The sequence below is a fragment of the Emydura macquarii genome, unplaced genomic scaffold, assembly GCF_026122565.2.
Source record: "Emydura macquarii macquarii isolate MOO-44397 ecotype Brisbane River unplaced genomic scaffold, CSIRO-AGI_Emac_v2 contig_2636, whole genome shotgun sequence".
Lineage (NCBI taxonomy): Eukaryota > Metazoa > Chordata > Testudines > Chelidae > Emydura > Emydura macquarii.
Window position 1 is genome coordinate 34,634,769 of NW_027132773.1, and position 24,864 is coordinate 34,659,632.

The 24,864-nt window shown below is 41.6% G+C and overlaps 1 protein-coding gene across 2 annotated transcripts in view; it reads right to left on the minus strand.

The window, feature by feature from the left end:
• The window catches only part of CPNE8 (copine 8), a 207,689-nt gene that overhangs the window by 79,417 nt on the left and 103,408 nt on the right, over positions 1-24,864 (minus strand). Inside the window, exon 11 of one of the 2 annotated variants that reach the window (XM_067564411.1) lies at positions 12,549-12,624. In XM_067564411.1, coding sequence (XP_067420512.1) covers positions 12,549-12,624 — 76 coding nt within the window. Of the gene's footprint in view, positions 1-12,544; positions 12,625-24,864 lie in introns of those variants that run through there. The other variant, XR_010922877.1, reaches the window with a different exon arrangement.

Below are 24,864 nucleotides of genomic sequence, written 5' to 3' on the forward strand. Positions count from 1 at the left end.
TAAAGAACATAAGAATGGCCATACTGGGTCAGACCAGTGGTCCATCTAGCCCAGTATCCTGTCTTCTGACAGTGGCTGGTGCCAGGATGCTTCAAAGGTATGTTGTCCAATCCGAGCTTCTAGAAGTCAGAGATTTAGGGACACCCACAGCAGGGGGTTGTGCTCTTGACTATCTTGGCTACTAGCAATTGATGGACCTATCCTCCATGAATTTATCTAATTTTTTTTAACCCAGTTATTCTTTTGGCCTTCACAAAATCTCCTAGCAACAAGTCCCGCAGGTTGACTGTGAATTGTGTGAAAGAAGTACTTCCTTTTGTTTGTTTTAAACATGCTGCCTATTGATTTAATCAGGGGACCGCTAGGTTTTTATGTGAAAGGGTAAATAACATTTCCTTATTCACTTTCTTCACACCATTCATGATTTTATAGACTTCTATCATATCCCCCCTTAGTCGTCTCTTTTCTAAGATGAATAGTCCAAGTCCTTTTAATCTCTCTTCATATAAAAGCTGTTCTATCCCCTAAATAATTTTTGTTGACTTTCTCTGTACTTTTTCAAATTAATTTTTTTCCCTGAGATAGAGTGACCAGAACTGCATGCATTATTCAAGATGTGGGCATACCATGGATTTATACAGTGGCATTATATTTTCTGTCTTATTAGCTAACCTTTTCCCAATGGTTCCTAACATTCTGTTGGCTTTTTTTGACAATGCTGCACATTGAGCAGATGTTTATAGAGAACTATTCACAATGACTCCAAGATGTCTTTCTTGAGTGGTAATAGCTATAGACCCCATCATTTTATATGTATAGTTGGGATTATGTTTTCAAATGTGCTTTGCTTACCTGCTGATGTGTCCAGGAACTGTCAAAGGGCCAGGGGGAGTGAGGAATGATCCCCTGGCCAGGATACTCCCAGCAGAGAGGCTGTGCAGAGTCCCACTGTGAACAGCAGGGTTGCACTTGAGTTGGATGGTCTGAGGTGGCTGAGTACAAGGAGAGGAGAGGGCTGTATTGGAGAGCTGGGGCATGGTGAGGGATGTCAAGGATGTATGTTGCATACACTGTTAGGACTAGGCTGGGGAATTCTAGACCATGGTTGTGGGACTTTTGTTATGATTTATGTGCATGGAACTGTGGTAATAAATTAACCCCAGAAGGGCTATTTGCCCTCAGAAAGACACTATCGATTATTTCTAGTGAGACTGATCTAGGAAAACTGAGGCAGGTTCACTTGTCATACTATGGCCTGCCACAGGAGGGTGCTTCTAGCAGGACTTCCCTATGACACCCTACTGGAAAGGGAGTCACCGTAAAATTTAACTTCATTTGCTAAACAAGTCGAGGTAGTGATGTCAAATCCAAGTGAAGGACAGAGTGGATGGGGACAGGCACTCCTATCTGATGATGTGGACTCTGTTTAAAGAATCCTAGATGCCATTTGACCCTCTTCCTGCAATGTTTAAAGACAGAGCTGATTAGATTTAATTGGGAGTCCTTGTTTCTTCTTAGTGATCACTAGAGCTGAAATCACTGATAGGTTGGTCTAGCTGGATGAGCCTTAGACCAGGTGTGGGGACAGTACTGCAGTCAAAGGTAATGTAGAGGAAGAAGCAGTAATGATGTTCCCCATTACTCAGTGAAATTACTAAAAGCTGAAATTATTAAGTATTGGGCTGAGTGATGGAACCTCAGAACTCTGCAATGCAGCAAACAGCAGCGGCAAGCAAAGACAGCAGCAATGCTACCAAGCAACAGCAGAGGCAGCAGCAGAGGCATCACTCAACCAATCCTCCTGCCAGGAGCAGGAGGTAAACCCACCTGAATGCATCCCTGGATTCTGGGACGTTGGTGACCATGGACAACCAAGAATGAGTGCAGCAGAGGGAAAAGGGGAACAGGGTTAAAGGGACAGTCATCTGTCAGACTTTCACACTGCAAGATGGGAAACTGAGGCAAAGAATTACTATCCCCGATAGTGTGGGGTGGTTATTCACTTATTGTGCATACTTCTGAATCACAGTTGTGGTGTTTTGCCAAATTAATGCCTTTTAATAAAAGTTTTCTTTTGTTATACACAGATTTAGTGTTTCCAAGTGAGCTTATACAAAAACAGAGATTTATTAGGACACAGCAGTATCAACTCCAGCACACACAGGCGGGAATGAATTTCTTGCTAGCCCCCTAAATCAGAACAACAACAGAACAACATACAAGACAACTTAACACTAAGATAAAGATATAGTACCATCTACTGGTGAAGCTGCTGTCTGCACCAGTGGTTCTCAATCAGGGCAGTATGCAGAGGTCTTTTGGATTACATCAACTCATCTAGATATTTGCCTAGTTTTATAACAGGCTACATAAAAAGCACTAGCAACATCTGTAATATTTCATACAGATAATGACTTGTTTATACTGCTCTACGTACTGTACTGTGAAATGCAAATATATTTATATTCCAATCCATTAATTTTTTTATATGATAAAAATGAGAAAGTAAGCAATTTTTCAGTAATAATGTGATGTGACACTTCTGGATTTTTATGTCTGATTTTGTAAGCAAGTAATTTTTAAGTGAGGTGAAACTTGGGGGTAAGCAAGACAAATCATACTCCTGAAAGGGGTACAGTAGTTTGGAAAGGTTAAGAACCACTGGTCTATACAAATCATTACAACTTTCCCACCTCCAGTTAAATAAGAATTTAAATAGTAACTCCTAAGAATCCAGGTAGTTGCCATTTATACAGGTTTGTGTGTTCATCTGCCCCCTCGACTCCTGTATTCAGTCATGGACATATTGCTCATAGTTGGATCTAGATATCTGTAAGGGCAGGGTTCATGTCCTGTAGGTCAGACCTATCCGTTGTAGACAGACTGCTGAAGATGGCAGTGAGTTGAGATCCTGAGAACACCCCGGCAATTTTTCATCCACAATCAGTCTCCCATTACAAGTAATAGGAGCCAGCTTGGAGTATGTCCAAATCCACCTCTACATCCCTTTGGGATGGTTGTTGAGCATCCACAGTGTTTACCCTCCCTTTTTTTTCAATGAATCTTGAAGCACTACAAATGGGTGAACTCTTGTTTTTTGTATCAGGAAGGATAAGTTGTTTAGTTTCTCCATCACTTCATAAAGTTCTCTCCACAAAGGGGTCAGTTTTGGATATTTTCTAGGCCTCTTTTTCCAGTTGCGTAGCCACATCTTCTTTCCTGGATGGCCACATAATTTTCTGTTTTCTTGGCATCTGGTGCCTGTCATGCTTACTTCCAGCCTAATTGTTCCTCCACCTTCTAGAATGCTGTCTTCAGGTCACTGATACAAGACTGCCATTTTACCCACCTGTGCGGGTGCTCATGGCCTCACAAGTTCTTGCCGCTTGAACATCATGTCACAGGAAATCATGGGATTGCAGAGGCCAAAATCTCATAAGGAGAGTAATGGATAATTGAACCCCAGCTGGTGTTGATATGCAAAGATGCCAAACGGTAACTTTGCATTCCCAGTCTGTTGGTCTTCACTGATTAAGACTCTAAGCAGAGAGCCAATGGTGCGGTTTACTCTATCCACTTTCCCATTACTCACAGAGTGGGCAACACTATTCCTCATTTTGGTTATCTGGTGATGTCAGCAAACCTTGCTTAACAACAATGATTCAAATTCCTTCCCCTGATCAGTACAGAAGCATCTTGGTGGACCAAATTACAATACTACATGTTTCATGAATGCATTCATGAGTCCTTTTATGATTCAGTGGTTGCATCACCACATACTCTGAAAAGGTGTGGTACACTACCAGCAAATACTGTTTTTAGCTGGTGTTTCTGGTAATGGGCCTTTCAAGTCAATCTGTATGAACTCCCTGGGCTTACTAGGTTGGATCATTTCCCCTAAAGGAACTCTGCCACTTCTTGATGGCATTTTCCTTTCTTGATAAGTATTTACCTAGCTCTTAACATCTGCAGCTATTCCCCATCAAAAAATCTGTCATATATCCAGTTCAGTGTCTTTTTCATAACTCAAGTAGCCTGCCGCCTAATCATTATGAAAACACTCCAGTACTGTTCTCTGTAAACTTTCTGGCAAGACAATCCAGGTACTTTCAGATACCAGCAAATTGGTAGCTAGATCAATAGATAATTGTTCCTGAACTGCACTGAACCTCTCCAGTCTGAGTCACGTTTGATAGCTCTGTTGGCACACTGAACTTAACTGAGGATCCTTAGGCTGTTTCTGCCAGATGACCAAGTTGAGTCTATTCCAGCCAGGACAGGTTAGGCATTTTAGAACTCACTACTCAAAGAATTACATTTAAGCATGAGAGAGAAATAAAATTATGAAATGCATCGACCAGTCAAAAATTACAGTACTGTAATCCTTAATGAACTTTGAAAGAATAAAACTACAAAGAATATACATGCACTGCACATTTCAACAGCAAGTATCAAGAAGTAACAACAACACCACCACCACAGTAAACGCTTTTTTACAGCAACACCTTGTAATAGCAACCACTGCTTACAAGCAACATTTCCCCAGAGAACACTTTCCCTAGTAGAATTGAAAACACTACCCATAACAGCAACAGCTGCTTAGGAGAAACATAGGAAAAGAGCACTGATACTAATGATCATCTACTGTAATAATAATACAAGTATGTGGTTGAGAGGGTGTGTGTGTGTGTCTGAGTGAGTGTGTCAGTACACTGTCTCTTTAAGCCAAGTACTCAGGAATCTGAATGCTTGTTCATTGCAGCTGCAGCCACAGCACCCACTTCTGAGCGAAAGGCACTAGCACAGACAGGTTCCTTGTCCCTTCACGCCAGTTCAGCAGAGACTGGGCACATGGCCGGGGGGGAGGGAATATCCCCACATCAGCCCCCACCCGACTCTGCGCAGATCAGAAGGCAGGCTCCCAGTCCTGGGCAATGCAGCCAGTGGCAGCTCCATGGCGGGGAGTGGGTGGCAGGTTAAAATGGTGTCCTCTGCACAGCATGACCTCACACACACCATATGTAGAGCAAAATGGCATCCTCTATGTGATGTGACCTCACATGTACAGTGCATGCATGGTCATGCTGTGAGGGGGAGGCCATATTGTAGAGAAAAAGGGTCTTCCATACATGCAAGGTCATGCTGTGTGGAGCAAAATGGCATCCTCTGCACAGTAGGGATTGCCGTGACCCCATCTGCTGATGGCATGACCCCATTTGGGGTCGCGACCCACAGTTTGGAACCGCTGGTAGAGAGTACACTTATAAGGCACTTTGAAAGGCAGGATTTGCATTTAAAATCATCTTGACTAACTGGAGTAATGATCTGAAATAAATAGAATGGAATTCAATAAGGACAAATGCAAAGTACTACACGTAGGAAGGAATAATCAATTGCAGAAATACAAAATGGGAAATGACTGCCTTTGAAAGAATACTGTAGAAAAGATCTGGCAGTTACAGTGAATTGCAAACTAAATATGAGTCAACAATGTAATACTGTTGCAAAAAAATGCAAATATCATTCTGGGATGTATTGGCAGGAGTGTGGTAAGCAAGGCATGAGAAGGTTACTCACCCTGTGCAATAACTGAGATTCTTTGAGACTGTATTGATAATGAGCTGTTCCTAGTGTGAACTGGAGGAACCTTCAGGGAGCATGGTGCATTGTGATGCAGAAGTAGGCATCTTGTAGGTCAAGGGCGGAAAACCAGTCCCTACTTTCCAGCACTGGTATTAAAGTGGCCAGTGTGACCATCTGAAATCTCTGGGCTCGTACAAACTTGTTGAGCTTTCAGAGGTCTAGAATGGGTGTCCATTCTCCGTTTTTCTTCCGGGTTAAAAAGTAAAGAGAGTAGAAACCCTTCCCCCTGTGTTGTGGAGGAACTTGTTTCCTGGCACCTCATTGTAGAAGGTGGTTTACTTCTTGTCGTGGAAGGTGCTCGTGAGAAGGGTCCCTGAAGAGGGTCAGGAAAGGGTCTGGATGAGCGGGATGGAGTAGCCCAATCATATGATCTCTAGGGTCAATTTATCCATAGTAATTGACGCCCAGGTGAGGTAGAAAGTGTGTAAATGATAACCAAAGACCTGGGCATTCAATGTCAGTGATGTCAGATGAGTGAGGTCACTCAGACCCTCGACCAACTTTTCCAAATTGCTGTTTGGCTGATGTTGGCCAAGACATAGAGGACTGAGTCTGAGATGCTCTAAGACTTTGGGGCCTTTGCCTCTGAGGGTCAGATCATTTTTGTTGATGCGGGAGTGGGCTGTCCCTCCTGCACTGGTATGGTTGGTACCATCTCTGCTTCATTGGGGGGCTATATCATGAGGGTGCAGAGGGTTGTCTGTGAATCTTTCACAGAATGCAGGACCTCGTTAGTTTTGGCAGAGAAAAGTTTTTCCCTGTCAAAGGGAAGATCTTCCATTTTCGATTGAAGGTCCTTCGGAAATCCCGAAGATTGCAGCAAGGATGTTCTGCACATCATGATGGCTGTGGCTGTTTTTCTAGCCACCGTAACTGCCACATCAAGAGACCCTTGCAGAACAATTCTGGCAATGAGTTGTCCCTCACTTATGAGAGCTTTGAAAAGTTCCCATCTCCCTTCTGAAATGTCATTAATGAATTTGTTTAGTTTGCCATAGTTATCATGCCAAATATGACCAAGTAGCACACTGTAGTTTGCTACACGAAATTTAAGGTCACAGAGGAGAAAATCTTACATCCAAATATTTCAAGTCTTTTTTTACTCCTTATCTTGCAGAGTGGATCTATAATATGGTTGTTTCCCACTTTGGTTTGCGGCTTCCACCACTAAAGAATTGGGCAGGCGGTGAGAGAAAAGGAAATCCATACACTTGGTGGGTACGTAATACTTCTTGTCAGCCCTCTTGCATGTCAGGGGAATGGTTGCTGGCATTTGCCAAACATTTTCAGCTGGCTCCATCAGGGCATCATTAATATTTTAGATGTTGAAGAGGTATGGAGAATCTGGAGGAATTTATGCTGGGTGTCTGATACTTTCTTGAGTGGGAGCTCCTGGCTCTGCACCACCCGTTTAAACAGTTCTTGGAACTGCTTAAAATCATCGGCAGCTGTAGGAGGTGGGGGTATTATGGTCTCATCTGCTGGTAAGGAATTATGTGAAGGTGGTTTCATGTCCTGCTCTGTGCCCTCCTCCATTTTGTCCCCGTTTCCTCTGGAATTTCAGAAATGTCTGGTATGGGGGATGGTGCTGAAGATTGTATCCTGCCTCTATGTGGGGTGGGAAACTGGTTAAAACATGCCCGGTAGGCTGCTCATGGGTCCCATTGTGGCCATTGCATGGGGAAGGACATGGGTGGGGGCACATCCATGGTTGTACAAACCAGGGCTGAAGATCTTGACTATATTGGACCACGATCTCATGGGTACTAAAAGTGGTCTGGTCTTGATCGGTGAAGAGTAGTGCGAGGAGAAAACATCCTCTTCCTGCTTGTCATCCTTATCGCTAGAGATTGATGGGGCGATGGGTGAGGCTGGGGGTTCCAGTGCTATATGTTCCAGAGAGCCATTGGTGCTGAAGAGCAGCAAGTCTGGTACAGAGGACACAGTGATATCTCTTTGGTGTAGAGTAAGTGATGCAGTGCCAGTGGTTTAGGCACTGTCGCTATCAGTGCCAGTGGTTTTGACAGTGCCATGGGCTCGACTTGCCCAGTTCCAACGGTGCCATCTTCACCCCTCTGTCAGTGCCGATGAAACTGTTGGCACAGGTGGCGGTGACATAACCAGCGGTGATGGCTTCGGCACTGCTTCTTTCACCAGTGTGACCAGAGCCGTAGAGGAGGATGTAGGTTTAGTCTATGTCTACGCTACAGAAATTTGTCAACATAAGATATGTCAGTCCACACTGTTATCCTTGGGTCAGTGGAGTGCGTCCTCACTAGGACCACTTCCACTGATCTAAGGGGCAGTGTGGGGGAGCGGAGATAGCCATCTCTCAGCTCCTTGCAGGGAGCCCACAGGCTCCCGGCTGCCCTCCCCACTACTGATCGCAGGAGGGAGCCAGCTGCAACTCCCTCCAGCTTGCCTGGTCCCAGCTTGCAGCCGGGAGCTGGGAGGCAGCCACCCACGCCTGGGTTACCAGTGGGGCTGCAGTCACCCATGCCAGGGATCACAGCTGGGTGGCAGCTGCCCATGGTTTTCCAGCCAGCAGGGCCTGGGCACAGGCGGCTGCTGTTCTGCTGGCAACCGGGATGCTTGGAAGCTGCGGGCGGCTGCCACCCCACTGGCACCTGGGAGGCCAGGAAGCCACGGGTGGCTGTCGACCGGCTGCAAGCCTGCCAGTGGCTTGCTGGCATCCTGGGGCGGCAGCCGCCCTTGGTTTGTCCCGGCTGGAAGCCTGGGTTGCCCAGGTTCGCAGCCAGGTGGCAGCCACCCCAGCTTGCTGAGCAGGCCTCCAGCCCCCACCCCCACTTGTCAATTTCACTGCTCTAGCAGAACAGTGAAATTGACAAATATGACAGCCCCTCCACTTTAAGGGAACACAGTGTCTACACTGACACTGTGTTGCCCTATCTCTGCCGACAAAAGCCCTACTCCTTTTGTCAAGATGGTTTATTTTATTTTATTGATAAAACAGGGCCGTTTTGTCAACAAAAGGGTGGCTGCAGTGTGTACACCAGGATTGTTTTGTCGACCAAAAATCACCTTTTGTCAACAAAACTCTCTAGTGTAGACCAGGTCTTAGACAGGCCTCCCAATACCTTTTCTTTACAATGGAATTCAGTAGAGGATCTCATTCAGACATTGCCAGAGGTACCCAGTGCCTTGAAGGTGCTTAACCTTGCAGTGATTGGCACTGAGGATAGCAATCTGGAAGGAAACCATTTCTTTTTTTCGGTTCTCTCTGCGGTGAGGTCGTAGCTCTTTTCCTCAATCTTTTTGAGGAATGAACCGTGTTTTTAGCCGAGGGCGAGGTACCCGGGGATCCTCCCATACAGGGAATCTATTGTCTGGGGTCAGAGAGATTTCTCCATCAGTATGAACTTCAGATGTAGGTCCCCATCCTGCCTGGCTCTGGCTTTCAAGTTGCTGCTGTGAGTGCATTTCTGGGGAATGTGCAACTCATCCAGGAGCGGATGCATAGGGAATGTCTGTCTGAGCTGGGCAATGCCTCGGCATGAGACACATCTTTTGAAACCTGGTGAACCAGGCATTGTTGTGGGATGTGTGTTCCCGCAGTCAAAGGAAAAAAAATGTTTGTAAGTAACTAACAAAGGCTAACAATAACTATAAACTGAAACAAACTATTTCTAACTCTTTCTTTTTTAGATTTGTCACTGACATCAGGACTCCACTATGGAACTCTGTCTCTGGCTGAGGACAACTGAAATGGAACTGAGGGGATCAGGTCAAGTATGCACTAGATAAGGTGCCAATGGGCGCAGCGAGACAGCCACTGCACATGCACGACTCAGATGGGCACTGCTGCTGAAATTCTCCGATCAACTATGCAGGGATGCACCAACACCTGAAGTGGCGCATCCACAGAGACATTACTCAGAGAAGTAATTCTTCCACTGTACTCAACACTGATAAGGCTTTAACTGGAGTACGGTGTCCAGTCCTGGATAAATTGGAGAAAATCCAGAAGAGATGCAACAAAAATGAATAAAGGTTTAGAAAACATGACGTAGGAGGAAAGATTGAAAAAATCGGGTTTGTTTAGTCTGGAGAAGAGAAGACTGAGAGGGGACATAGTTTTCAAATATATAAAAAGTTGTTATAAAGAAGAGGGAGATAAATTGTTCTCCTTATCCACTGAGGACAGGACAAGAAGTAATGGGCTTAAACTGCAGCAAGGGAGATTTAGTTTAGTCATTAGGAAAAGCTTCCTAATTGTAAGGGTAATTAAGCACTGGAACAAATTACCTAGAGATATTGTGGAATCTCAGTCATTGCAGGTTTTTAAGAACAAGTAGACAAACATCTGTTAGGAACAATCTAGATAATACTTAGTCTTGCCTCAATGCAGTGGTGACCTTTCAAGGTCCCTTCCAGTCCTAAATTTCTATGACTCTATAATACTTTTGGGAGATATTATAGAATTAAGTTTGGATTCCATGTATTAAATGAATAGTTTACGTATTATTGTAGGCCAGGATTGCATGTAACCTCTCTTGGGGAGTGGGGGAAGTGTTATGAACTTCAAAGGAGTATACTGAATAATGTCCCAGACAAGAATGAACTTTTGGGACAAACTTTGCCAAATGGTTTGTCTGAGTAATCTGTATGGGAAGGTGAATGCAAATTCTCTATCTCCAGTTATGTAAAAACCCAGACTTCTGAAGGTACACCCGGAAAAGAGGGCCACTGTCTGCCATAACTATTCCTGTTATACGAAGATCAAAGGCCCTACCTCTATAAAGGAAAGACTGAACTATTCATGGGTGTGCTGATTCTGAGCTAAGGCTGTTGTGAACCTGTTACCACAAAAAAACTCTTTGTGAGGTTTGAAAGACTGATGTCTACCAGAGCCCTTATTGGATCTGGGGGAATGATCTCTGGTAAGCTTATTAGCACGCATATAGGCTCTTTTATAGTTTTTAATGTGCTTTCTATGTAATATTGTCACCTTAAGAATAAATGTGCTTCCTTAGAAAGAGTTGTTTGGCAACTTGTAACTGCTTGCAATTAGAGCTGTTCATAGCCTTTAGAAAAAAAATCAAAGGGCAGATGCTGGCCTGTTTAGGCAGTCTGGCTTTCTGGGAATAGTGTAGGCAGGGAATCACGAGGCCTGGAAAAACACTCTGGTTAGAAGGGAGAGAAAGGGAAAGGTCTTCGCCCAAGAAAGGTGACAAGTGAAGAGCTGTGAACCTATAATAGGCACCCTTGATGGACCACAGAGGGGGAATACAGGTGCAGTTGCTCTGAATTGTGACAGATACATCACATGCTTTTGGGCTCCTGACTCTCCCCTCTCCCTCTCCCCCCCTCTAGTGTTGCTTCCACTTTTCTGGAGGAGTTAGCTTGTGCTTCTGTATCCTGACCCCACTCCTCAGGACACCTGCTCCCACTCTTCAGAGAGGAAGGCAGGGAGATAATGAGAGAAATGTCACATATGGAGCAACAAAAAAAACTTGGCACCTTTGGGGTGATCACTGTCACTGACATCACTGTCCATGCCTGCCTTTCTTCAAGACCTTGTAAGTGTCAAGGAAAAAATAAGGAACTACTACATGTAGTGACACTAAGAGGTTTCTTTCTCTGTGGTTACCAATATCACACAGACAGGAAAGGCAACTGCTGCCCACATGTACAGTGGCATTGCACAGTAGCACACCAGAAAGAAACTGACTGCTTCCTTCACAATCTAACAGACCATGAGAATAGAGTTCTGGGCCCAAGAGGTATACACATGGTGCCTGCTGAGTGTGGTTCTGATTGGCTTCATGAGGACAATTAGCACCCTAGGAAGGGCACAAAGAAGAGAATGGTCCAGTCTTGTGCATCAGGGAAACCAGCCTGTACTATCTTGGTAGAAAGTAGTTACTGAATTTAATTTTCTTCCTGAGTGTAAAGGTTCTCCGCCACAGCCCCTCTGCTTCAGCCACTATCATGGTCATAAATGACTCCAAGACCTTCTGGTTTAGCAGTCACCAGTGCAGTTCATTTACAGCGTGCAGTCCCATCACCTTCTTACAACATACAGCTTGGGCTAGCAGCCTCAGGGATGTATCAGCCTCTGCTGGCAGAGCCTATGTTCCTCTTTCACGCCCTTGCTTCTCCCCCTTTACTTCCTTCACCTGGGTCTGTATATAGCCTCAGGCTAATTAGGCACACAGGTGCTTCCCCTTCACAAATCGGGTACAGGTGTCCCTAGCCAGCTCTAATTTACCTCACTTCAATGGGGCTGGGGTGACAGAGGGCTGGCTAAGGCATTGCTGCCCAGCACTCTGTCACACTGGGCTAGAAAGATTAATATTTTCCTTTTTAATAACTTGGAACAGGTCATATGGTTAAGACTACTAGATGTTAGGAAACCAACACGTCATTTGACAAATCTAGTCTGAGGCCCGATTAAACTTTTTTAAGGAGACCTTTTATACTTTAGCTTCAGGACTTCCAAAGACACAAAATAAGTCCAATTATGAGATAAATTATGAGATGAAACACTAAGCAAAGATTACAATTCTTTCTTTTTTTTTGAGCTGCTTACTTTGGCAGTCTAGGCAAGCTTTGTTTGCTTTATGCACACTTTTTAAAACAGCTTTGTGTAGAAATGAAAAAGGAACTGTACTGAGAAAGAAGAGCTATAGAACAAAAGAGATTATTTTTTGTTAATTTTATCAAAACAACACTGAAGATACAGCTGTCATCCAAAGAATATATACTTTTAAACTTATTTCTGAAATAGTCCTTTTTGAGCCAGAATGTCTGTTTTTTCCTTTATAAAGGCTTGAATTCTGATAGTAATCCTTCAACTGACCAATTTGATAAGCAAACATTGAAAGTTCTCAGTCATATCCACTTCCTCAAGATAAATAAAGAGAAGAGTTCAAAATGCTTACCTCATATACATTGAACTGTGATTGACCTCTAGACAATTCCCTATAACTTGTTGTGAATTCTCCAATGAAATCATGGCTAGAAAAAAAAAAGTTTTCAAATCAACACAACGTACAATATAAACTACTTTAGATGTATTTTTGTAGATTAATGGAAAAGTGAAGCACAGCTGATATATGAACGGATGTGAGAAAATGATAGCAAAAGACTTGTTATTCTGTTGACTTAAATGTAATGCATGTTCATTACTCTTCCCCCATAAATTATAATTATAAATAGATTTGATTGAATCCAACTGATAGTTCATGTTAACTTTATCCAAACACAGAATTAAAAACTAGATTGCAAACTTACAATCAGCCCCCAATAAAGGCTTCTCATTCTGAACAGAACCCAAAGGGAGATGTCAACTGTCCTCCATTGTCTCCTTGGCTCCTCACTTGCACTATGTCAGAGTGCAAGGGTGTGTGTGTGAGAGAGAGAAAAGAATGGTGGATGGGAAGACAAAGGAAGTAATTTGCAATTGGGAGAGGTCAGTCCTGAACTGTGCTGGTTCCTGGATTGGAGGGAAAGAGCCAATGCTCTATCCACTCTTTGTACCTGTCCACCACCTACCATGAGAATGGAAATAGTGGCCCACAGGTACTGCTCGCTTCCTTGTGCTAGAATCCACTGATCAGATAGTTAGTATAGCAGATTAAGAGAATGCTTTGTGGCGAAGAGACATCAACATTGATGCAAAAATGATATTAATAAAATTATTATAACATTCTTTTTTAAGCTTTTACAAACTTGTTTTCACTTTTACTGAATATTAAGATATAGCTACAAAAATGCTTGAAAATAGAACAATACATGTTTAGCTAATTATGTTATAAAATGTTAAAGCTAATCAAAACATTCCAAAAGGTTTCTGCTTCTAGCTCCCAAGGACAAGCAAACATCAAACAAACAAATAATGTAAACACTGTTAGGAAGGAACCTGACTATAAAATGAATGCAGGGTTGTGTTATCAAATCAATAAATCTAGTGGTAAAGTGAGCCTATAATATCCACTTCCCTCCTTTTCTTTTAAAAGAAAAACTTGAGTTTAAATCCACACAAAAAAATTCCAAAATTACCCTTATTTCAATTAATTTATTTTGTAACTATACTAGAGCATTCATTCTTTAAAATTTGGAAAACATTTATGGTGGAAAATGTTTTACAAAAGATATGTTTATTTCCAACTTCCATTTCTACTTAAATGTGAAATCCTTGGTTGTTTGTTTCTCAAGTGCTTAAAATGGCATAAGCTTATTTTCAGATATATATTTGCAAATATTTTGTATATAATAACTGCCTAATATCTTTGTTATGAGTAGTGAAATATTTTATGTTCAAATATAGTAAGGCTATTTAATACTAGAATAATTACCAATATAAAAATCCATTTAATTAAAAAGTGTTTATAAAAATGGGGAATTAATTAATTACTGGCAACACACATGTAAAACCTCACCCAAAGCAAAGAGAGAAGAAAATCTTCATTCCAAAAATTTGTATGTAAAGTCAATAACTTTGGCCAAAGATGTTTCAAGAGTTATTTGGTTTTAATAACTACTTTAAGAACCAAAATCTTATGTAAAGAATGTAAGTGTGAACTTTTTAAAAGTAAAATTTCATTTTTTGTCAAACTAATACATTTTTTTAAAAAACTCAGAAAATAAATAAAAAACAGTTTACTTAAAACTAAATTTATAAGTTATTTAAATCTTTCCTACCACCAAAAAAGAAATTAAAATCTTGCATATTCATTAACCAAACAGCATAGTTAGCGGCTAAAAGTGTCACCTAGTCAATAAAGCATAAAGCTAATATAGTAACAACAGCCAACTTGAATCTAAGTAAGCATAAAAGGTATGTTTTCCTATAATTTAATAAAAATAATAAAAAGATACAAAAAACTCAGAAGTAAGCACCCCACACTCACAACTCTGCTACTCTGCTTCAACAGCAAACACTGAACCCATCCTGTCCATCTTTACAAGCAAGCTGCCACAAAGAAACAAAACAAAACAAACCTACCCAAACGTCTACTTAAATTGGTTTTAAAAAAAAAGCTAATTAAAACACTATCAAAAATTAAATTTAAATTCATATAATAATTTTATTAAAATGCTATTATAACTTAAAATACTAACATGTTCTCCTGTAAATACCAAGAGGTTAAACCATTCATTCCTCCAAACAAATAAACAAGCAGTCAAAAAAAAAAGTTTCCAGGGTGACCAGTGACCAAACAAAATAAAGCAAAAAAGAGGAAAATCTATTTTAATTTAAAATTCTTAATATTGGTTAAATGGCCTGTTTCAAAACAGCTCCTTAAGTGGCTTCTTTGAAGTAACTAATTTAAATATTTTCTTTGGTTTCAAAAAATGTAGTTAAAAATGTTTACTTTGGCAACTGTAAGCTGGCTGGTTATTTATTAATAACCAACAGATCCACCTGCCCTAAAATCTCAGGGGTATAATTTCTGTTAAAAGCAGTCCAGAAAAAAGCACACAGAAGACATTGTAACAAAAGTAACCAGTTTATCATTTGTGTTTGGTCATTTGTGTTGTTTATTTTTTTTCCTTTTCTTTAATACAATATAGCCATGGTTAATAACTGTAATTATTTTGTTTGGTCTTAATCGTGGTGTGCCCCCCACTTATGCAACCCCTCCTCCTCCAGTAACTAACCAGCAGAAGCTACACTCCTAAGATTGGAATAAACAAACAAAACAAAACAAAAAACAATTAGTAAAACCTAGCCTGCCACGTCCCATTTTTCTTAACTAAATATTTTTAGTACTTTTTAAAACAAAATTACTTGACATTTTAATATTACCGCTTTCAACCCCACACCTTCTTCCCCCGTACTCTCCTGCATGTGTGTGCAGCGCAAAAGACAATCTTGCCATAAATATTTAGTTGATATACTGGAATGGAAGTTCTAAAAGCCTTACAATTTTATTAACTTTGTAAAGTACCTACAAAAAGACAACAAATTCCAAATCAGCTACAAATATTAAAAATATAAATCTAGAGAGGCTTTTGTGTCAGATGAGGAGAGAAGCTAACAAATGTACAGTGATTGGAAATCTAGAAACAAATATCCTAACTAAAACCTTGCCAAAAAAAAAAAATTGAAAGACCATTCAAATGGAGTCCATATAATACCTTAAAATATTAAGCTTAATTTATTAAACCAGTATGAGTTCACAAAATAGTATGGAAATGAACAATTGAAGGAGCTGCCCGTTTTCCCACAGCTCTGTAATCTTTATCACTCACCGTCACCCCACCCAAATCACTCTCTAACCTTAAGTTTGCCACTCAAAATTTGCAAAAGTATATGCAAAGGCCAAAACAACAAAGTATTATGAGATACTGAAATTACATTTCCAATTCAAAGGATCCATTTCCAAAACACAGTTCTATAACATTAATAAGCTATATAACCTTACTCACTCATAAAAATCCACCCAAGAACTGTTAGCTGTTATACATATAGTTTAAAAAACTTGTAATATATCATAAACTTATATAAATCTACACAGCAAAGAAAAAATAGCACACTGATTTTGAATTGTGGTCTTTATGTTCTGTCAGCCTCTGGACTGAGAGAAATTATGGGAAAACTATTATCCTACATGTGGAAATCACAGTATGCTATAACAGTTTGATAATTTGCAATATGCATAGAAAGTACATGAATAAAGTAAGCCTTCCTGCACATTTGATCTTACTTCTTTGACTTCTTATCTTGAGAAGCAGACAAAACTTTGTTTCCTTTAGATCTGTTAAGATTTCCAAAACTCATAGGGAGCTTGGACAAGAACATGTAAAGGAGAAGATGAAATTCTTCTGGGCATTTTTTGTTTTTTTCTCTCACTGATTGGACCTAGGAAAGGAAGCTATGTCAGATACAGAGGCAGCAGTGGTAGCGACCCAAGCAGTGGAAGAGACAATGAAGATGACAGGATGTGGGAGCTGCGGGATGTACATGATCCTGGAGGAGATACCACAAAAGAGCTTTGTTTGTATGAAGTGCTGCCTGAAAGAGCTGATGGAAGAGAAGATCCGAGGCTTAGAGATGCAGGTGGAAACTCTGCAGTGTAGAAGACTATTTGAGCAGATGATGCAGCAAAGGCATGAGGGACTGAAAGGAAAAGCCCAGAATTGCAGATGGAAGCAGGACCAAAGAACTCTAAGGGGAGACTGCCGGGTGAGGAAAGTTGCCAGTGGAAGCATGTGACCACGAGAACCAGGGAGAGGAAAAGAAGGGCTAGTGAAGGAGAAATAGAGCTCAAGAACAGGTTCACGGAGTTGGAAAATGAAGGTGCACAGCAAGCAATAACTTAAGGTGGGAGGGCAAGGAAAGAGAATAGCAGCTAGTCCTATATAAAGAGTGGATGAGCCAATGGAGATACCACCAAATAAGAGCCCCAGGGGATCCAGGATGGGTTGAAGAAGATTGAAAAGGAGAATAGAAGACAAGAGGACTTGCAGCCAGAAAGAACAGGGGAGAGACCGGAGAATCACATCATCACGAGGAAAAGACAGGTTTACATGACTGGGGACTCCCTCCTGAGAAGAACAAACCGGCCTGTAACCAGAGCTGATCTGGAGAACAGAAAGGTGTACCATCTGCCCAGTGCTAGGATATGAGATGTGGACCTGAGGCTGAAGAGGACCCTAGTGGGAGAGGGAAAGAATGCACTGATTGTCCTTCATGTGGGAACTAATGATACAGCTAGATTCTTACTGGAATGAATCAAGGGAGACTATGCCAGGCTGGAGAAGACTCTTAAGGAAAACGAGGCTCAGGTGATCTTCAGTGTGATTCTGCCTGTCCCTAGAGGAGGACGACAAAGGTGTGACAAGATTATGATGATCAACAAATGGCTCAGGCATTGGTGCTATAAGGAAGGCTTTGGGATGTATGGCCACTGAGAGGCATTCATGGACAGAAGACTGTTCTCTTGGAATGGACTTCACCTAAATAGGGAGGGACAGACTTTTAAGATGGAATTGGCAGAACTGATTAAGAGAGCTTTAAACTAGGAAGTTGGGGGAGATGGTTGGGAGATGCCTGGGTAATCTCCATGCCTGATTTTAACATTGAGATGGAGGAAAATGAAATAGGAAAGGATATAGCAGTGCGGAGGAGAATGGACATTAAGAGGAAGGGTGGTGTAGATACCAGTCTAATACGTGATACTGGTGGTAGAATGACTGTGACGAATCGTCTAAGGAATGTGACTAAAGCAAAAGAGCAATAATTAAGATGTTTGTACACCAATGCAAGGAGCCTGGGTAACAAAATGGAGAAACTAGAACTATTAATGCAGGAAGTGAAACCAGATATTATAGGGATAACAGAAACATTGTGGAATAGTAGTCATGACTGGAGTACAGGTATTGATGGGTATGTTCTGTTTAGGAAAGACAGAAGTAAAGGTAAAGGCAGTGGAATAGCATTGTATATCAATGATGAAACAGATTGTAAAGAAATTAGAAATGATGCATTAGATAAGACAGAATCTGTCTGTGCAAAATCACAATGGGGAAGAAAGCTACTAGAGCTTCCCCTGGGATAGTGCCTGGTGCGTGCTACAGACCACCAGGATCTGATTTGGATATGGACAGAGATCTCCATGCTTTTAATGAAGTAAATACTACAGGGAACAATGTGATTATGGGAGATTTTAAATTCCCAGATATAGACTGGAAGATTAGTGATAATAATAATAATAGGGCTCAGATTTTCCTGGATGTGATAGCTGACATATTCCTAGAACAAATAGTTGCTGAACCAAAAAGAGGAGATGCCATTTTAGATTTGGTATTGGTGAGTAGTGAGGACCTCGTAGAAGGACTGGTTGTAGGGGACAACCTTGGTTTGAGCGACCAGGAGCTAATCCAGTTCAAAATAAATGGGAGGATAAACAAAAACAGATCTGTGACTAGCGTCTTTGATTTCAAAAGGGCTATCTTTAAAAAATTAAGGGAATTATGTAGGGAAGTGGACTGGAATGAAGAAGGTGGAGGAGGCTTGGGATTACTTCAAGTCAAAGTTGCAGAAACTATCTGAAGCCTGCATCCCAAGAAAGGAGAAAAAAATTCAGAGGCAAGAGTTGTAGAGCAAACTGAATGAGCAAGCATCTCAAACAGATGATAAGAGAAAGCAGAAAGCCTACAAGGAGTGGAAGATGGGAGAGATAAGCAAGAAAAGCTGTCTCTTGGAGGTCAGAACATGTAGAAAAAAATGAGAAATACCAAAAGCCAAGTACAGTTGGAACTTGCAAAGAGAAATAAAACCAATAGTAAAAGGTTCTATACCCATATAAACAGGAAGAATACAAAGAAAGAAGAAGTGGGACTGCTAAGAACTGAGGATGGGGTGGAGGTTAAACATAATCTAGGCATGGCCCAAAATCTAAACAAATACTTCGACTCAGTTTTTAATTACGCTAATGAAAAGCTTAGGGATAGTGGCAGGGGGGCTAATGGGATTGAGGATATGGAGGTAGAAATTATCACATCTGAGGTAGAAGCCAAACTCCAACTGCTTAATGGGACTAAATTGGGGGCCCGGAAAATCTCCATCCAAGGATATTAAAGGAACTGGCATGTGAAATTGCAAGTCTATTAGCAAGGATTTTTAATGAATCTGTAAACTCAGTGGATGTACCATATGTCTTGAGAATTGCTAACATAGTTCCTATTTTTAAGAAATGAGAAAAAAGTGATCTGGGTAGTTACAGAGCTGTTAGTTTGACCTCAGTAGTATGCAAGATGTTGGAAAAAATGTTGAAAATGAAAGTAGTTAAGGACATCGAGATTAATGGTAATTGTGACGAAATACAACATGATTTTACAAAATATAGATCATGCCAGATCAACCTAATCTCCTTTTTTGAGAAGATAACAGATTTTTTAGACAAAGGGAACGCAGTGGATCTAATTTCCTAGATTTCAGTAAGGCATTTGATATGGTTCCACATGGGGAATTATTAGTTAAATTGGAAAGGATGGGGATTAATATGAAAATTGGAAGGTGCATAAGTAACTCGTTAAAGGGGAGACTACAAGGGTCATTCTGAACTGTCAAGCTGGAGGGAGATTACTAGTGGAGTTCATCAGGGATCAGCCTTGGGACCAATCTTATTTAATCTTTTTATTACTGACCTTGGCGCAAAAAGTGGGAGTGCGCTAATAAAGTTTGTGATAATACAAACTTGGGAGGTATTGTTAATACAGAGAAAGATCAGGATATCATATAAGAGGATCTGGATGACCTTGTAAATTGGAGTAATAGAAATAGAATGAAATTCAATAGTGGAAAGTTCAAGATCATGCACTTAGGAACTAACAACAAGAACTTCTGCTATAAGCTGTGGATGCATCAGTTGGAAGTGACACAGGAAGAGAAGGACTTGTGTGTATTGGTTGACCAGAGGATGACTATGAGCCGCTAATGTGATGTGGCCATGAAAAAAGCTAACGTGTTCCTAGGATGCGAGGTATTTCCAGTAAAGATAGAGAGGTGTTAGTACAGTTATACAAGGTGTTGGTCAGACCTCATCTGGAATACCATGTGCAGTTCTGGTCTTCCTTGTTTAAGAAAGATTAATTCAAACTGGAACCGGTGCAGAGAAGGACTACTAGGATGATCCGAGGAATGGAGAACCTGCCTTATGAGAGGGAGACTCAAAGAGCTTAGCTTGTTTAGACTAACCAAAAGGCAGTTGAGGGGAGATATGATTGCTTTCTATAAATACATCAGTGGGATAAATACCAGGGAGGGAGAGGAGTTATTTAAGTTCAGCACTAATATGGACACAAGAACAAATGGAGATAAACTGGCCATCAGGAAGTTTAGACTTTAAATTAGACAAAGGTTTCTAACTATCAGGGGAGTGAAGTTTTGGAATAGCCTTCCAAGGGGAGCAGTGAGGCAAGAAACCTAGCTGGCTTCAAGACTGAGCTTGATACGTTTATGGAAGGGACAATATAATGGGACAGCCTAATTTGGCAATTCACTGATATTGACTACTAGGGATAAATATGCCCAATGGCCTGTGATGGGATGTTAGATGGGGTGTGTTGTGAACTACTACAGAGAATTATTCTGCATGTCTGGCTGGTGATTCTTTCCCACATGCTCAGGGTTTAAATGATCACCACATTTGGGGTCGGGAAGTAATATGCCAATCTGCCCTGGGGGAAAAAGTCCTGGGGGGGTTTCGCCTTTTTTCTATAGCATGGGGCATGGGTCACTTGCTGGTGGATTCTTTGTACCTTGAAGTCTTTAAATCATTATTCTATAAATCAGTTTTAGCTAAGGGGTCTATTACAGGAGTGGGTGGATGAAGTTCTGTGGCCTGCGTTGTGCAGGAGGTCAGACTACATGATCATAATGGTCCCTTCTGACCTTATACAGTCTATGATATACACTCTGGTTTCCTGATGTCTGATTAAATGGAGGTAGGCTGGTAAGATGGAATCATAGACAGGACTAAGTATTATCTAGATAAATCACTTTCAGGTTCCAACAATACATCATGGATGGCATGCTTGTATTCTACATGCCCAATTCATGGCTAGTGAGGCTTTTTCCAGACCTGAAGACACTGGGCTCTGCAGAACATGGATTACACAAAGTACTATCTCAATGGTTCCTAAGGTTTTTGGCTCAAGGGCTACAGATATCATAGTTACAACCCTAAAGGGCCACCAGTCTCCGCCAGAAGCCTCCGCCCCCCCCCAACTGCAGCCAGATGGAAGGAGTTTAGCAAGGAAGCTGCCTCCTTGGTGATCTCCTGCCCCTTGGCCGCAGTAGAGACACCACATGCGTCCTATTCCCCCATGAGCTCCTTCTGCAGCCAGCGGGAGAGGAGTAGTGGGCCACTGGCCAAAAGTTGGGAACCACTGTATTATCTGGAAAGCTTTGGAAACACTACAAAGTGAAGATATCATCTTGGACTATTCAGGAGAAGTAGATGAGAGCACCTCCATGACAGGTCCCTCTACCAATTAAGAATCTAAGATATCATCTCTGAGCTGAACAGGCTAAGATTTTTCTTGAGAAGGGAGATGGCTTCTTTCCTCCGATGTCTTCAAATGGGCAACTATTCCTATGCTCGTCCAGAAAGGCATATTGAGCCAGAAAGGCCACAGAGGATTTATTCTTACTTTATCCTTGGGTCTCACAACATCAAAGTAAATGCACAAGGGGTAAAGGAATGGTCTCTGTTTTACAAGTAAAGTTCTTCTGACAAACTCTAGGGAAGAGGGTTTCAAATGAGGGTCAAAGACTAAGAAGTTTGAGCACAGATTCTGGGGAAATACAAGTCTAAACAGATTCAAACAGGAAGTCTTGTTCCTGTGGTATATACAGTGATGAATAAAAAGTGTATTGGCTTTTCAGTCGGAACAGAGGTTAAAAGATTTAGACACAAGTGTCAACCAGAGCAAACTAGACAAAAATGGTGTTGATATCAAAAACTAGATCTGCAACTCAGAACTGTGCGCTGATTCTCTGTTTCTAAGGTCCACCAAGTTCAAGGCCCACTTGCATCTGAAGCACTCTCTGTATAGGAAGAAGAGGGCTACCTATAAGATTGGCTTTGGAAAATTAGTGCTTTCTAGATGGCATCTGCACTGAGTGCTGAGAATACATCTTCCTCTTCAGAAAAAGAGGATAATGGCATGACATCCTCACAATGTTCATAATCACAGGCCTCAGACAGATTTCAAGAGCTCTCTTTCTTGGCCTTTCTCAGATCCAAAGGCTATCTAGCTAGAGAAACTGTTTCTGTGTGAGCTGACAAAGCATCTTCTATGGATTGACTTTCACCTTCCTCTAATGCTTACTTTGAGCTCTAAGGATGTATGTGTTACAGGGACTGGTTCTTTGCCCTGCGATATTTAACATTTTTGTCAATGGCCTGAAAGAAAGCATATCCTCACGGATTGAGTTTTCAGATAACATAAAGATTGAACGATGGTAAATAATAGAGGACAAGTCACTGAAACAGAATGATCTGGAATGCTTGGTGAACGGCATGCAATTAAACAATGTGTGTTTTAATGCAGCCAAAATGTAAAATTGTACATTTAGGAACAAAGAATTTACGCCATCACTACAGAAATATATGCTTAACCGATCTGCCAGTTCGTTCTGAACACCTGGAAGGTAGGACTCTTTGAGGTAGAGTGAGTTGGTGGTACAGAAGTTCCACAGCAGGATTGCCTCTGGCATAGCAGCATTGACCAGACCCCTTCTTGCTTGTTCACACAGAACATGGTTGCTATAATGTCTGTGAGCATTGGCAAATTCCTTCACCTGACATGGGAAAGGAAGGTGTGACAAGATAGCGGGATGGGCCTTAACGCTCCGACATTTACATGTCGAGTAAAATCCTTGGCAGACCATAACCCTTGCATCTGCAGGGATCCTAGCTGAAGCCCCCAACCTAGGGCAGATATGTCTGTAACTAAGGTGAAGTTGGCTGAGGAAGAGTAAACAGAACTCACACACACACACTGGATGGGTTTGTCCACCAGTCTAGAGACCTCCTTTTGCTTTTGGGATTAGGAACTAGCGAAAATAAAATCCCTTCCCTCTGTGAAACAGAGCAACCTCCTCTATGGCTTCTAGCCAGAGAAGAGATTGCACCTCCTAAAGGAAAACTTCCTCAGGAGAGTGGTCCATGAAAAGAGATGGGAAGGGGAGTAGGAAAGGGAGACAAATAAACCGAGGTGTGTATCCCATTTCCACAATGCTACCACTGATCTGTAGTGATGGGAGATAAAGTAATTCGGTAGTGGGATAGTCTGTTAGAAAACACTGGGGTAGGAGAAGCTGGCATACTGGAGACTGATAGGCTGTCCTTGACAAACATGTCAAAATGTTTGCTTAGAGCTCCCAGGCTGTCTGGATGAACTGGCTACTGTTGCAGAAAAAGATGGGTGCAGCTACCTTATATAACTTCTGCCCCTTTTCCTTGTTTGGTCCTAGTGGCGAAGCACGAATGAAATATACCTTGAGCTCTGCTGGGGACAGAATTGCTTCTTCTTAGGCAGATGTCCAATGACTTGCATGCAGCCCTAGAATTCTTCAGGCTATGCAGTTGGTCATAAGGGTGCTCAAAGAATAGTGAAGTTCCCTCAAACAGAAAATCCTGGATGGACTGTTGGAATTCCTGAGGAAGACCTAAGGATCGGAGTCATGAACATCTGCGCCTCATAATGGCTAATGCCATGGCTCTAGTGGCAGAGTCCACAGAATCCAAACCAAGCTGAAGTGAGGTCCTGACCACTAACTTTCCCTTGTCCACTATAATGAGGAACTGTTGCCTCACGACCTTTGGCAATCTGTCCTTTAATTTCAAAATATTGCCTCCAAGGCTAAAATCATAATGATTCAGCAACCCTGATTAGCAATCCTAAATTTTAGCTCTGCTGCTGAATAAAGTTCTCTGTCAAAGAGATTGAGCTTCTTTACATCCTTTGCTTTTGGGGTAGATGGTTGCTGACCCTGGCACTCTCTCTCATTCACAGGTGAGACTAGTAGTGATCCCACAGGTGGGATGAGTGCAAAAATGTTCAACCCCCCTCTGAGGTGGCATGAAACCTACAGTCAGCTCTTTGCTGTGGGGAAAAGGGAAGATGGAGTTTGCCATAGAAATGTAGTAGGCTCCAGAATAACCACTATGTCCAGCAAGTTCTCTCAATGTCTTCTGAAGGGTGCCCACTGCCAATCTTTATGCATCTTAAACAATGGAAAAAAGCCTTGAAGGCTGTGACACTTCACTGTAATGCTGTTTTACACAAGGAGACTGCAACAAAGGGAATTTAACTAGAACTTTGTAGTGAGACATTCATGCAGAAGATAGATTTTTAGTAAACTTATGTTTGCAAAATTTCATGTGTAAAGAGATATTCTGTTGCCTCCCAGAATTTTAAGAAGGTAGAAAAGGGAGGTAAAAATGCACAAAAGTAGCCAAAGAAAGTTTTAAAAACCCTTTTCGTTCATCTTTGTTTTTAGGTATTAACTTTACAGGTATTCAGATTAAAATGTCAATAAGAGACCTCAGAATGTGTAAAGTATGAACTCCTTACTTTTTAGATGTGCTGATTTGGAGGCTGATTGCCTCAAACCCAGAGTATCCTAGAAATTAATTGTGCACCTCTGAAGAAGAGAGTGAGTTTGTCACATAGTCAGACTTATTTTCTTCTCAAAGTTTTATAAGGAATTTTAATTTCAGATCTTGGAGAACTGAG